Below are 15171 nucleotides of genomic sequence, written 5' to 3'. Positions count from 1 at the left end.
GATGAAGGAGAGAAGGAAAGAAAGTAACACCAGACAAAAATAACAACAACATATGGGAATGAAGGGTGAGAGGGAAAAATAAAAGAGAGGAAATGCAATAAGCAGGGAGTAAAATAAAAAAGAAAAACAATGTCAAATACAGGAATCTTACAAATTAACCATTTTCCCATTAAAGGTTAAAAAAAGTAAAAAAAATGAGGTGTTGGTATTTAGTAGAGCAACAGAAGAGACAGCAACAGACTGTTAACCTTTGACAAACAACTTGAGTGATTTTAGGACACTAAAGACAATGTTAGTAGACAATTGGTGTTAAGCACGCTATCTTTTAAGTGAAAGTACAAGTAAACATTATTGCCTCACTATTTTAAATGTGCATAAATTGAAACGGGGACTCCAAGTTTGCTGTTATTCTAACAAAGGCTGTTAGTGATTATTTTTCCCCTAAAAGCAATCTCTCTTGGGGGCGGGGGAGGGGAGGAATTAGTTGACAATGGAGGAAAAAAGGATACTTACACATTTTCTCACACAGATTAACCTGCTTATAGGGTAGAATAAAATCAAGGCTCTTCTTGTACAGCCTATATGATCACAACTAATTATGTAACTTTGGTACTACACAACTCCTTCATTCTTTGTTCACAAACCCTGGAATGCAGGGTGTGAAGCCGTAAAAGTAAATAGCAATAAAAAGCAAATAGGACAACATCAAGACTCAATATCACAGTGAAATAACAATAAATATACAGTGATTATTACTCCCTTGTTACTAAGCCTGTTGTATCAGATACCTTGGTGTTGTGGCAGCCACTCACTGTGCTGTCATGAGGAAAACCTGAACTGGAAAGAGCAGAATGGGACTTGACCTGTGATAGGTGAAGTTAGACAATTCTAGGAGCACCAGTATTTTTCTTAAAGCTGTACCCTGACTTAATAAAAATACTAGTGCAAACAGAACTAGACTCTGTCAGCTTTGTAACCTATAGGAAATTGTCACAGCAAACAGCTACAAATTGGTATATTTGAATGAAGGGGAAAAGACAATATTTTTAAGCAGTATGTGTTTGCATATTATATTGCTTCCTGAAAACAGCCATATAGATAATAATGTGTAGGTTTCACTGTATACTATAAAACTGAAAATAAGCATGAGCTCTGATGAAGCGCAGTAAGTTCATGACCAAATATACACACAAATGCAAAAATGTAACACTCCAGTTTCAGAGGTGACTTTTAAAAATACCTTAAACTGCCCTCATAAGGTTCTTCAATAAGAACTCAATACTCAGTGTACAACATCTGGAATTTAATTTCCAACCCTGTCCTCTAATTCTGTGAAGGTATGCGAATATGACAGAAGACTGTCCTACCTACCAACCGTGCCCATAGAATTAGAGACTGGGTTGAGAGCTAGTTGAAATAATCTAATCCTGATTAGAAAAGAAATATATTTTATAGATTCTTCTGTAATGCTGGGGGGAGGAGGGAGGAGTCATGTCGGGATAAATCTTTCTCTGTCACACGTATGTGCCTAACTTTCACTGAAGGCAAGACAATTGTGTATATATTGTATTGCCAACCACAAGTGTGTAAAAGTCATGAACTGGGCAATGAGAAATCATGAGAATTTTAAAAGATAAATGTTGAGTTTTGTTATTTTGCTCTCACGTGTGGGTATCTTTAGGCTGCTCTGGAATGATGAAGCATAAAAATTTACCTTTTCATGAATATCTGAGAATCACATGTAAGGCTTGGTCTGCATTAAAAGTTTTACTCCCCACAAGCTATGATCGTCAAATGACAAAACCACACTTCTGACTAGCATAGCTACACCAACAACCTTCCAGTGTAGTTGTAACCATGTCAACAAGAGAGGGCTTCTGTTGACCTAGCAAATGTCATTTGCGGAGCTTGTGTTTCTACCTTGACAGAAAACCTCCTATGTTGACACAGGCTTACTAATGTAGACGTAGCTTAATAAAATTTCAGTAGATGGAGATTTAAGTACAATAAAAGCCAAAGGAATGCCACTCCTGCATAATTTTGCATAAGTTGGTGGGGGGTACAACTCCTCCCTCCTCCTCCGCACCCCTGGGAGCCTGGATCCAGGAGCAGCAGCACCTGGTCACTTTCCAGGCTCCTGCTCAACTGTGGAGAGCCGAGAAACAGGTGCAGCAGTTCCTGGTCAATTTTCCAGATCCCCGGGAGGTGGGAAACTGACCAGGTGCTACTGAGCCTGGCTCCTGCCTCCCAGGGGGCTGAGGGGCTTTTCCCTCTGCCTTTCTTCTGCCCTCCCTTTCCTCTGAGCCCCCTGGGACTGAGGGGCTTCCCCTTCCTGCCTCCTTCTTCCCCCCTCCCTCCTCCTCCAAGCCCCCAGGAGCCAGGTGCAGTAGCGCCTGGCTCCCAGCTTCCCAGGAGCTTGGAGGACAGAGAAGGGGAGAGGAAGGAGATTGGGGGGTGAAGTCCCTCAGCCCCAGGGAGCAGGGAGCCAGGCCCAGCAGCTCCTGGTCAATTTCCTGGCTTCCTGCTGCTTGCGGGAGCCAGGAAACTTACCAGGCTGCTGTGCCTGGCTCCCGGCTCCCTGGAGCTGAGAGGCTATTTCCATTTTCCTCCTCCCCCCAGCAGCAGCGTCCCCTGACTTTCCCTAGCTGGGGGAAGCCAAAGGACAGCCACAGGGCTGCTCCCTTTCAGCACTCCATAGCCAGCTCCAGTTCTTGGAGCCAGCGGCAGAGCACTGAAAGGGGAAGCCATGTGGGGGAAGCTGACAGCTGGAGCCCAGGATTTCGACATTTGCTTTAATACGATTAATGTATGTGTTGAACTTCTGTAAAGCAGGAGTTTATTGTAAGTCATGCACTATCATGACTCACCAGAAAATCTTGAGAATTGGCAACACTAGCTGAAGCGTTTGACTCCATGGTACTACATATGTAAATACAAAATCACACATGCCAAGAATTTGCTAGCACTTGAAGAAATATACATTAAAATGAATAGTCCTCTGTCAGAGAAGTTGTTTCTCTGAGGCTGTGTCTACCCTACAAAAATAACTTTGAAGTTAAAGTTGAGCATCTGTGCACACACTATTTCAAAGTAGGGCATGACTCCATTCCCAGTAATGGAGTATGGACTTTGAAGTTGGGCTCCCTACTTAACGTCGAAGTAAGGGAAAATATGTGTAGACTCTCTGCTGGCTACTTCGAAGTAGTGCCTAACTTCAAAGTTAGCTCCTAGTGTAGATGCACCCTAAATGAAATCCCACAAGCCTCAAAGGTTTACTAATAGAATTCTCAGTTAAAGCAATTAATAAGTGGGTGTTGACTGGAGTGAAACATCAAAACACAGTTTTCTTCAACTAAAGAACTACATGAAGAGTCGAGTAACTTTTCTCATTATGGGGCACAGAAACGTACTTGATCATTTTCTTTCAAAGGAGCAAATGTGGTTGAAGACATTTCCTGATACAGCAGAGGTTGATAACAATGTGACTCTTTGGAAAAAATATTTTATTTCAAGGATAACTGAGCAAAGGAGTTGTAATTTGAACTTCAATGCCTTTTTGTGCCACTCCTTCTCCCTGCCACTAAAAACTGAATAAATTCCAAGTAGTTAAATGAAAGTTAGCTTAAAAAGATAAATATTTCAGAGGAGCATCTCTGCCTTCATAATAGTTCATCCCAGTTTTATATTTCTTTAGAGAGTACTATGGAACCTGTATTTGAGAAGTAAAATATGCTACATCTAATAAACTTTGCCAAATATCGTAGATTTTTTGTCATAAGGTGCTAGATTTGTTAAAGCATTTAGGTGACAAGAATCTTCATAATATACCTATCCACATTTTTAGGTGTCTCAAATGCTTTTACAAATCTTGCCCTTAGTGACTCGAATACATTCAGTGTCTCATAGTATTTCATATGCTGTAGTACTAATATTACCATGTTTGCTAGTACAAAATTGTTTTGTATCAGAGATTACTATGATGCTTGCCCTTTCTAAGTATATATTCATAAAATTAGATTATTCCAAAAGTATTATGGTTCCAAAATTATTTATTATTTCTTCTTTACATACCACCTCTCCTTAAAGGAAAAAAATAGAAGAATCTTTTTGGAAAAATCAGAGCACTTTTAGATAAAATATTTGTGACTTTTATTTGTCAGTAGTTTGAAAAGAGGAAAAATTAAAGAAACTAGCAATTCCAAGATAATGAGATGGACAACTTAGAACTATTTACAGGACACAACTGGTCTGTCGCTGAAGACTCAATCCAGAATTATAAATGTAGAATATGCTCAGCCCCTGAAGCCCCTCTAATGAGATCCTTCAATAATTCTATAGGACCTTCTACTGATGGAATTAGAGGAACTGGAGATTGCATCCAAGAAAAGGTAACAAATGGTGAGCACTAAGATCGCTAGATAAATATGTCTGCTAGCTGCAAATTTTAGGAGGAATCTCTAATGGAACAGAAGACCAGCCTTATGGAAACTATACTTTCCATGACTATGTGCTGCTGAAACAACTCCTTGTTGTTCATACAGATAAAGACTAACATGAGACTTGTGTATTGATAGATATCAATGATTGCTCTACCTTTTCACATACGATTATAGATTAGGAGGGAGGATTACATCAGTTGCAACAACGATATAAAGGCAGATGCCGCTGGCTCAGGAATATGCAAAAGCATGGCTCTGAAGGCCCGCATTAGGATCCCAGCAAACAAAGACCAGTTCCTGAACATTCTGAAGAGATGCTAATGTACAGAACCTCACTGAGGACAGATTAAGACTCATTCTACTCTTCAACCTGCCATCCAGGGAACGGAATATTCCACAAGTCATAAGAACCGCTATTCTGATTCATAACAGTCATCCAGCTACCCCAGCATCCAGTTGTTGACAGTCAACAGTATCAGCTGCCTCAAACGAAGCAACCCTGTGTTTTAGAGGATTTTGGCATCTTTACAATTTCTGTTGAAAGTCTATATTTTGCAGTTTCTTTTATAACTAACAACTCCCCTATTACTTCAAAACACATTTGACATCTTCTTTGCTTAAAGAGCTTTAAGAGACATGCTTTAAGAGCCATTCTGCCCATAAGCATGATCCACAAGGCAATGTTACAAGCATTAGACTATTTCAAAAACAGCAGCTAAGCAGTTTTTTTACTTAAAGCTACTTTAAAAGAATCATGTATATTCTCTTAATTCCACCTGTGAATTGAGATGCCAGCTGATGAACTATTTAAGCACACCCAAAAGAGCTCTGCCAACCTGAGAAGTCACATAAGTTCTCTCCTGATGTTAATGGGCCAAGTGTGCCTCTTATTTTGTGCTGCACAGATTTATTTACCTTATTTATTAAAAATGTTTTTACCCTGCCTCGCTATTTAAAATATTTGAGGCAGCTTACAAATTTTTTTAGAAGTATAAACATGCATAAAAAAATTAAAAATATAAAACGCCAAAAGGACTCCAGAATCTGCAGTCAAAATCATTAACAAATATTCATTTGAGGGGTGATCCTGGCTCAAGAACTGTTCTATACTTTTGTTGAGCCACACAAACTACCATGGATTGAAGTTAATAAATCAGCCCAAGTATTGAGGAAGGTCTCAGTTAACAGGATATGTCTGTCATTTCCCTGAGTTCATGTGGACTTTCACACACATTAGTTTTGACAATATTTCTGAGCTGAAGGCTGAGACTTTAAAACTAGTCCGTGTCCCCCCCAGCTCGTTTGCTGCATGTAGTGTCATGCCTGTATGGTCTTTTTTGAAATGCTTTGTATACCAAGTGAGGCAGCCACAAACAGCATGATGTCAAACTCTCTGGGTACTTGTACAAGCCTGAAAAGGTTTCCATTAATGGCAAGTGAAGCCTCCGAGCTTACAACTAGAGGCGTGCCCTTGTTTTCTATAATGCCCTTTATGGCATGTTCTCATCTGCAACAGGGCACAGAGTGAATTCAAGCAAAACTTTGAAAGACAGTCTCAGAGATGGAGCTTCTGGGACTGAACGGCCACTAACCTGAGGAGAAGTTTTAGTGAAGGGGTGTTCAACATGTGGCACGTGGGCCAGACTCCAACCTGCAGCGTCGGCAGCAGTGCCATTTTTAAATAGCAGCCGCATGGCTCTGGGGGCTCCAGCAGCGGCTCCTGTGTGTCACCACGGGTGAGGTGTAGGGTAGCTGGGGGTGTGGGGGAGGATGTTTAAAGTCTGGGGACAGCTTGGGGCTGCGAGTGGGGGTTAAGTTTGAGGGCAGCTTGAGGCTGCGGTGGAGGGCTAAGTATGTGGGTGGCTTGGGGCTGCAGGAGGGTTAAGTCTGGTGGTGGCTTGGGGGAGGAGCGGGGAATCAAGCCTTGGGACAGGGGGGCAGCAGTTTGGGGCTGGATTTTGGAGGGGTTAAGCCTGGGGATGGGGAAGCGGGTGGGTTTGGGGCTATTTTGTGTTTGGCCCCCAAAATATGTAACAATTTGCCGTGTGGCCTCCAACAGAAAAAAGGTTGGACACCCCTGTTTTAGTGGATGTTTAAAGCAGTCTGCCATGACAAAAATGCCATAATTTCCCTCCGTTATGCCTCCCACACCCATATCCTCCTACTCAAAAGGAAATCCTGCCACCATTTCAAAGTTGAAAGCGATCCAGGAAGCCTAACCAGCAGACTGTTGTTATAAGTGGCTAGTTCATCTGATTCTGCTTTATTTTCTTGACCAGGGAACTGCTAGGAGAGCTGTTATTTTTTGGGAAAGGAAGTGTTCTGCATCTGCGTGCACAGCAGGTTTCTATCGTACCATATACTGCATTTCCCCTGACACACAGCTTTTAAATTTGGATGTATTCATAGTGAGGAGGTAAACTAAGCACAATTTGGTACATGGGTCTATCAGTTCTCCAAGAGATAACAGGCTGAGGATCAACTGATCTGAGTTTCTAAGGATGAAGTTAGGGTTTTTTAAAATGAAATTTTTGATTGCTTGTTTCACTAGGTCTTCCATCTCGCCTTGTGGTATGCCAGAGAGAACAAGAAGCAGGTTCTCTGCAAGGGTACAGAATTCCTTACACCCGAGAGATCCCAAAGTCTAGAAACTTAAGTCAATATTTATTTATGAAATAGGTCATGCAGATGTCTGAGTTCATGACAATAACACAGTTGTTTCTAAGGTCAGCTACTGCCTGAGTCCAATGTCGTACATTTGTTAAGCAGGAGGGACATTTATTCTAAAACGATTCAGGTAATGCTTTTAGGAATACAAGAGTTTTTCTTCAACTTTCACATGCCAGGGTACTTTTAAGCTTACTCACCTGAGTATAGCTTTATCATGTCATATATACAATAGTCTTAATTAAAATCACCATCTAATTTAGCTCTGGGTTGAAGGGATATTAGGTTACATGACAGGCAGAGATACGGCTTCACTCTTGCATTCATTTTCTTTTGATATGTTGCAATAGTGATGTCATTTTTCGCCAAGGCCAAATGAAAGCCTTAACTCTTCAGTTATCTGCAAAAAGGCCAGGGCAAAGCTGCCAATAAGTCACAAAAGGCACAAAAATCTGCGCTAGAATGAGCACTTATACTTGTGGAGCATATTTAGACAGTGTTGCCTGTAAACAAAGTGCTATAAAAATTGTGAGTAACAAATGAGAGAGGCAAATGCATTATTTGCAGAACTTCTGCTCAGTTGTGGTTTTGGCTTTCATATTTGAGTAAAGCTTTTGCTACTATCCATAAAGAGATCCCCCACATGGAGCTGTGGCCAGCACAAGAGCTAAAAAGATAGGATAGCCTTTACTGGATGCAGGTGGATTACACTTACCCTGTGCCTACACAAGCCCCTTCCTTTTGGAAGGGGCATGTTAATGAGTGGGTTCGAAAGATGCTAATGAGGGGCTTCTATGAATATGCAGTGCCTCATTAGCATAATGGCAGCCGCGGCAATTCGAAAGTGCGGCTTTTGAATGTGCGCTGCCTGTGGAGACAGGGACCTTCCAAAAGGACCCCCAGTTTTCGAAAGCCCCTTCTTCCTAACACCAGGTATTCACAGCAGCACCTCATTGGCATCTTTTGAAACCACTCATTAACATGCCCCTTCCGAAAGGAAGGGGCTCATGTAGACCCAGCCTTACAGAATGGGGGACTGAAGGCTGCAAACAGTAATCCTGAAAAAGACTTTGTGGGCATGGCCAATGGTCAACTCCCAGTGCTGCTCTCAAAAATCCTGATGTGATCCTTGGAGTAGTTAGTAGGCAGCTATATTACCTGTATATATGACACTGGTGACATATATGACACCAATGTCCATTTCTTTTATCCAGACTTGGAAAGGATATTGAAAAATGGAAAGAGATCAGAGAAGAGTTATAAGAATGGGTGGTGGATCAGAAAACATGCCTTAGGGCACATCTTCACTATCAGGAAGATTGGTAGGGCTGTGTTAAATCAAATTCTCAGGCTGCCCCCATCAGCACCGATACTCAGCTCCTTGCAAGGAGTTAGGGAAGTCGATAGGAGCATATTCTCCCATCTCCCATCAACCTCCTGCCATGAAGATGGAGTGGAAGCTTGAATTAAAGTATGTTGACTCCAGCTGTGTAATTAATGTAGCTGGAGTTGCATATCTTAATTCGACCTTCCCCTTTAGTGTAGGCCTCTCCTTACAGCAGGGAACTTAAGGAACTCTATCCATTTAGCTCAAAGGCAAGAGCTAGATCATTTTAAATCCCTACAAGTGGAGAAGATTTGAGAGTAGAAGCCTTTTTTATCTAGCAGACAGAAGTATAACAAGGATCTGAATTTAAAGCTAAACAAGTTCAAACCAGAAATAAAATAGAAAATAGAAAAATTCTGCCTTAACACAAAGGACAATTAAATATTAGAACATTTTATTAAGGACTAAGGCAAATTCATCATCACTTGGAGTCTTACATCACAATTGGATATGCTCATAAAAAATGTGGTTGTCCTAAAGCACCAATTATCAGGTCAGATGCAGGAATCATTATTAATTGACAAAGCCGAATGGCAGGAGCAGAAAATGGAAGATAAATCTCACATCTTCCTGGAGACTCATCTGATGAATGGGTCAAAATGGAAACACATGGATTTGTTTTTCACTGTAAGTCTTGTATATTGCATGCAGAAAACATTTATCTGACTAATGTGAGTAACTATTCTTCACACAGACAGAAGCTACTTTGTTTTATGATACCTTAAAGAAAGCACTTGGAAACAAGGATATGCACCACATGAACAAATTCCAACTAGTTTTCCTTTAGAATAGGAAGAGGAAAAGTTCTTTCATTCTGATATTCTTTACTGAATTACAGTACATCTGAGGCAGAATAAATGCTATCAATGTATTGGGAAGGATGAACAGTGTTCACTGACGAATGAAAAAAACTGTGTTACTTGTATATGAAAGGACAGCATGAAACAACAGATGACTTTGCTCAACACATTTAGAAAACAACTAAGCAAATGGCCATCATGAAACATGATGAAGTCTCCCATGCTTGATGTGAAAATTGCTCATTGATAAGCATTTTCTTATTATAAGTAATTGTATAAATTTAAGGAGTGGAAAGTTTTACCTGCAAACATATAGCCAGGTTAACTCTACAGCCAAACGATGTGCTAACAGCCCGCGGATGGAGACCCAGGTCTTTAAATAATTTTGAAAATGACTGAGTGAGAGCTATTCGGGGTCGTTCTTCTGCCACAACTACACATGTCCGTACACGTGAAAGGTCCAGTCCCCTTCCCTAGGAAGAATTTACAAGGCATTGAAAGCTACAGTTAGGCAATTTTAAAACTGAATCAGAATATGCTGTTTGGGAAACAAAACATGAGCAAAGGAATATAGAATTATAATACTCCAATTCCAGCCTTTCATGGAAGCTGGATTACCACCTGACTCATTTAACAGACCTGCTTGCTGGGAATCTCTTCCCTAGCATTTAAGAAGAAATGGATAAAAAAAGTTCTAGAAATAAAATGTTAGTACCAAGTAACAGTTCAGGACTGCAATGATCAGTGAACTGGAAGAGTTATACGTCCTGGGAAAAAATTGACCAGAGAATTACTAAAGACATAAGGGATTGGAGTGTAACACCATGAGCTCTACCTAATAGGGTTTCAGTAAAATACTAGGAATTCTGAATCATTAAAAGAAAGTCTGGCATTTCATAGCTATTTGCAAATGAGTCTCTACAAAAACACGGACAACAGACATGTTACAATACAAACTTATGCATTTATTAGAATTTGTTCACATTGGAAGAAATTTAAGAGCAATGTAAACAAATCAACCACAAAAAAGTCTCTGGTTTAGTGGTGAGTGGTGTTTCGGCTTTACTTTTATTGGAGCATTTCCCAGGTTAAGGGGCAAGAGGGGCCAGAGTAGTTGGGCTTTAGAAAATAGGACAGAGGAACGAACCACTGTGTTCCCTAGATACGTGAAGATAATATAAACAGGTTATTGTCTCTGCCAATATTACACACAGCAGCCACACACCTCCTCCCTTCCAGCTCCCATAGTGGCCTTAACACACAGGGCTGTGGACTCACGCACCAGCCCACCCTCCTGAGCTTCTCTCTCTGCTCCCATGGAACTCAACTGAGCCCTGGGTGGTGCCAATGCTCTCCCCTCAGCACGAGTCAGATTTCAGCTTCCAGAGGTTGCACAAGGAGAAGCAGCAGGGAAAAAGAATAAAAAAAAACGTAAGAAAGAACAGACTTGAAAAAAAGAGTAGAGAAATGAGGGAGAAAACAGAAAACACAGAAAAGCGGGAAAGGAAAAAAGTGAGCAAAATGCAGTGAGACAACAGCAAGTGTGTGAGAACACGTTGGGAAGAGGACAAGGCAGAGATATCTATCTGTCCATTTGGGCTTTGGAGTCTACTAAAAGGTGGGAGCTGCTGTTCTAGGCAGACAAGCTGTAAGTCCACACCACTGTGAGATGCATCTGTAGTAGGGTTACCATATCTGAACTTTTAAAAAAGAGGACATCCCTGAAAGGGAGTGTATCTGTATCAATATGTACCGTGTCACATTATATTCATGTACTATAAACACTACATTATATACTACTACTACTACAACACACACACACGCACAATACATCAGTGTGTCTCAACCTTTTTGTATAAAGTACCCCTTTTAAAAAATAAATTATCAATACCCTCAGTACCCACAATTTTCAGACACACAATTTTTTTTCTAAAATTGCAACACATTTGTTTGAACAAATTAATTGTAACTGGTTGGTTGGAAGAAATTGCCTATAGGCAATAAACTCACCATTGTACTTATGAATATGCAAAGCCCATACATAAAAAACAAATTAGATGAACAAGTCCAATTTTTATTCATACCTATGTATATATTTTACGTAAACATCAGTGGACAGTGATCAGTGAAATTACCAGAAAAATTATAATTGATTTAATGGGAAATTTGAGCTTGTTTGGATGAAATCAAATGTTCAAACCTAAGGTTCAAACTGCTGAGGGCCAAAATTAAATCAGTGTTTCTGATACAGTTTCCTGTGTACTACCTTCTTGCAAAGCTCCAGTTTCATTCTTTGTTTTCACAAGGAATCAGTCCATTTTAAATCCCTTCAGTTGTAATTACAAATAGTAAACTAAAATTGTACAAATAGCAACTTTACCACTTACTTCAGATAACAAGCATAATACTCCAGAGCCAGGCACTCGCTGCTCCCCACTTTAACCCAATCTTCCTCTCCTACTCCAGAGCCACGCACACACCCACCAGCTGTAATCCAATACCAGCAACTCACTGGAGCCGCTGCTGCTGCCATGAGCTTCTCCCTCCATGGGCTAGGGAGGGACACGTATACAGAATAGAGCATACTACACGTTGAGAAACGCTGCTATATATTACTATATATTAATACAAAATGACTTGGTAAATACAAATAAAGCTACAATCCCTCTAAGGCTGTGTCTACACTAAGACAAAACTTTGAAATGGCCATATCGAAGATTACTAATGAGGTGCTGAAATGAATATTTGGTGCCTCATTAGTATTAGGATGCTTCCGGCTGCAGCGCTTTGAAAGCTGCGCTTTTGAACACGTGCGGCTTGGTGCGGCTACACGGGGGTACTTTTTGAAAGGACCCCGCACATTTAGAAATCCCCTTATTCCACTCAGCTGAGGGTGCTTGGCTCTGGAGTATTATTCTTGTTATCTGAAGTAAGTGATGAAATTGCTATTTGTACAATTTTAGTTTAGCATTTATAATTTATATTTATTTATATTTATAATTTATCCCTTAGTGTCTCAGCTGAGTGGAATAAGGGGATTTCTAAATGTGCAGGGTCCTTTCGAAAAGGACCCATGTGTAGCTGTGCAGAGCCACGCGCATTCGAAAGCGGTGTTTTTGAAGTGCTGCGGCAGGAAGCATCCTAACACTAATGAGGTGCTGAATATTCAATTTAGCGCCTAATTAGTAATCTTCAATATGGCCATTAGCATGCCTATTTTGAAGTTTTGTCTTAGTGTAGACACAGCCTAATGGGTGTCACTTTTTGAAAGTTCAAATAAGGCAACCCTAATCTATAGGTACCAGAGGCTATGATCAAATGGGGGGAGAAAAGGCAGAAGGAAGAAAATATTTAACCACAAAACTATGGCCTGGTTCCAAGTTCCTTCCTTCACATTTATGCCACAGTACCTTCCTAAATTATTTTAATTCTGGAAATGATATACAGCTGTCAGTAAATAAAAGCAGTTACTGATATCTGGTAAGTTAAACCTCTTTGTAATTGAAGAGGAACAAAATAAGATCTTTTAAAAGCAGTATAATTACTTAGAAGAACTGGCTACAGAATTCATGTAAGAAAAAAACTATCAAGTTCATAACAAAAGCATCTGTACATTACAGACCCCCAGTTAAAAAAGCTTAGAGCTCTTCTGAGTGCTCTAAAGCATCAAAACCAAACCAGTATTTAACATTTATTAAAGTAAGTTATAGTTTCAATGTGCAAAAAGTTGACAAAAGTAGTTCTGAATCCTGGCATTCAGCTACTGATTTGGGTAGTACAATCAACACAGATCTTAAAAATTAGGAAAGACTCCAGGAACAAGCTTATCTAGGAAATTCATGATCTGGAAAAGGCAAATGTTTGGAGGTGGCGAAAGGTAATATAAAGCTTTTGGCAAGGAATTAAACTAGTTGTACTGAAGAGTTTGTTTACTCTCAGATTATCTTCTCCTCAATCGATGAATGTAACACCTATTGAACAGAGAACTTTCCCAAAGGCTGTACAAACGAGATGTCACAGCATCACAAAAAAAAAAAAAAAAAAAAATTCCTCACCTTCAGTGATTCTGTTTGTGAGCCGAGCCCCTTGGTACAAAGCTCCATAACTGAATAGGAACAAAAAGTGTCTCTCACTTTGTACTGACTCACAGCTAGAAGCCATAGAGCAGGATTCGTCTCCAGTTCTGAGGGAGGAATCAGAATAGACTGGTGTCCTGAATAAACGCTGCAAAAATATAAGATTCATTAACACATGCTAGAATTTTGTATGTGAGATGATTGGAAAATAAAGAGTGTATTCTCACTTCAGTGTAAACTTTAACATCATGGATTAGGCACAACGTTTACATTTTTGGACAACTGACAGCTTACTTTTGGGGCAAAATCCTGCCCTTTGGTACACTCATATTATGCAAACGAAGTCAGTGAAACTGTAGGTGTAACCCTGGCCATCTGGCAGGCAAAATCAAACCTGGGACTGCTGGAGCTGAGCTCATGAGCCTCTATTAGTTTAATTACAGCTGCAGAGTGGACTCATTGTTCTCTCTGTAAATGTCTTAGTGCCACTGGATGGGACAGTACACCACCCCAGAACATATCTGGGTAACATAGGCAGAACCTGTTCCTAAGGTATTTAAAGGGCTTGTCTACACTACCACCTTCCTTTGAAGGAGAGATGGTAATTAGGGTGTTGGCAGTTTACTAATGAAGTGCTGCCGTGCACAGGCAGCACTTCATTAAGCAAATTCCCCCTGTGGCAACTCGAAGTTTTAAACTTCGAAGCACTGGCACGCCTCTAGCCACGGCTCACCTGCCAGTACTTCGAAGTGCCAGGGCAACTTCGAAGTCTCGGCGGGTGAGCCACAGCTAGACGCGTGTCAGTACTTTGAAGTTTGTTGCCACAGGGGGAATTTGCTTAATGAAGTGCTGCCTATGCACAACAACACTTCATTAGTAAACTCCCAACACCCTAACTACTATCCTTCCTTCGAAGGAAGGTGGTAGTGTAGACATAGCCAAAATGTACAAAATACAGGTGGCCCTTATGGTTAGAAATGCCTGGAAGAGAGTACACAACTACCTCAGTTACCAGCATGTAAAATATGCACTTGTCAATAATGGATTTTAGTTGGTTGTTATCATTTAAACATTTCTTGAATAGAAAATACAGTTTCTTCTACTCACCGTGGAAATAAACAGCAGCTTTGCCATCATTTTCAAGAGGTCAGGATTAGCCCCGAAATTAAAAGTAAATTATGCCTCTCAAATTCTCTCCACAAAATGTTATGAACTTTAAAAACTGAAATCCCATAGAGCTATTGTGAACTGGTTCCGCAGTGCACAGCAATACTGACATGAAAACATTTGGTAATGTCCCTCAAATAGAAACTCACTCTGAAGACACAGCACTCATTGTTGCAGTATCATTATAATCACTGATCAATTCTTCCCCAGAAGCGTTTCCTAAAATGATGGTTTGCTCCTGTGTGCCCCAAGATAGGCAGAGTTCCCTGTCACCTTTACAGTTTTTCCTCACACAACTTAATCAGTGATTTGTGCATCTTTCAGCTGTGACATGTCACAGTAGAACAGAAGATGAAAATCAGAAAGGTTCCCAAAAGGGTAAGTTTAGAGATAGTCAGCTCCATGAGTCATGAAAAGCTGACGAGATGTTTGGTGCTTAGCCCCTTGGAGACTGGAGGAGATTCTAGCTCCTTTGAAATGTCAAAACCCTTCAGTGCCACATATGGCTCGTGTCATAAATTCAGTCTGAGAGAAGAGGGCATCGAGGTGGATAGTTCCAACATGCCCAATACTGACACTCTTTGCTCAAGATGGGGGCCAACAGACTTGGCAGGCCCTTGGGCAAGGTGTGTGTG

General features: G+C 40.6%; 1 protein-coding gene across 6 annotated transcripts in view; it reads right to left on the bottom strand.

Moving 5' to 3' along the window:
* Positions 1 to 15171, bottom strand: part of DIP2C (disco interacting protein 2 homolog C) — a 489268-nt gene that overhangs the window by 36905 nt on the left and 437192 nt on the right. For all 6 annotated transcript variants that reach the window (XM_074985037.1, XM_074985039.1, XM_074985041.1 and 3 more), the window contains 2 exons: positions 13349 to 13517; positions 9596 to 9766 (listed from right to left, as the gene is read on the bottom strand). In XM_074985037.1, the coding sequence (XP_074841138.1) occupies positions 9596 to 9766; positions 13349 to 13517 (340 nt within the window). The remainder of the gene's footprint in view (positions 1 to 9595; positions 9767 to 13348; positions 13518 to 15171) is intronic.

Source organism: Carettochelys insculpta, chromosome 2 (genome assembly GCF_033958435.1).
Source record: "Carettochelys insculpta isolate YL-2023 chromosome 2, ASM3395843v1, whole genome shotgun sequence".
NCBI classification, from domain to species: Eukaryota; Metazoa; Chordata; order Testudines; family Carettochelyidae; genus Carettochelys; species Carettochelys insculpta.
This window is presented reverse-complemented; position numbering and strand designations above follow the sequence as displayed.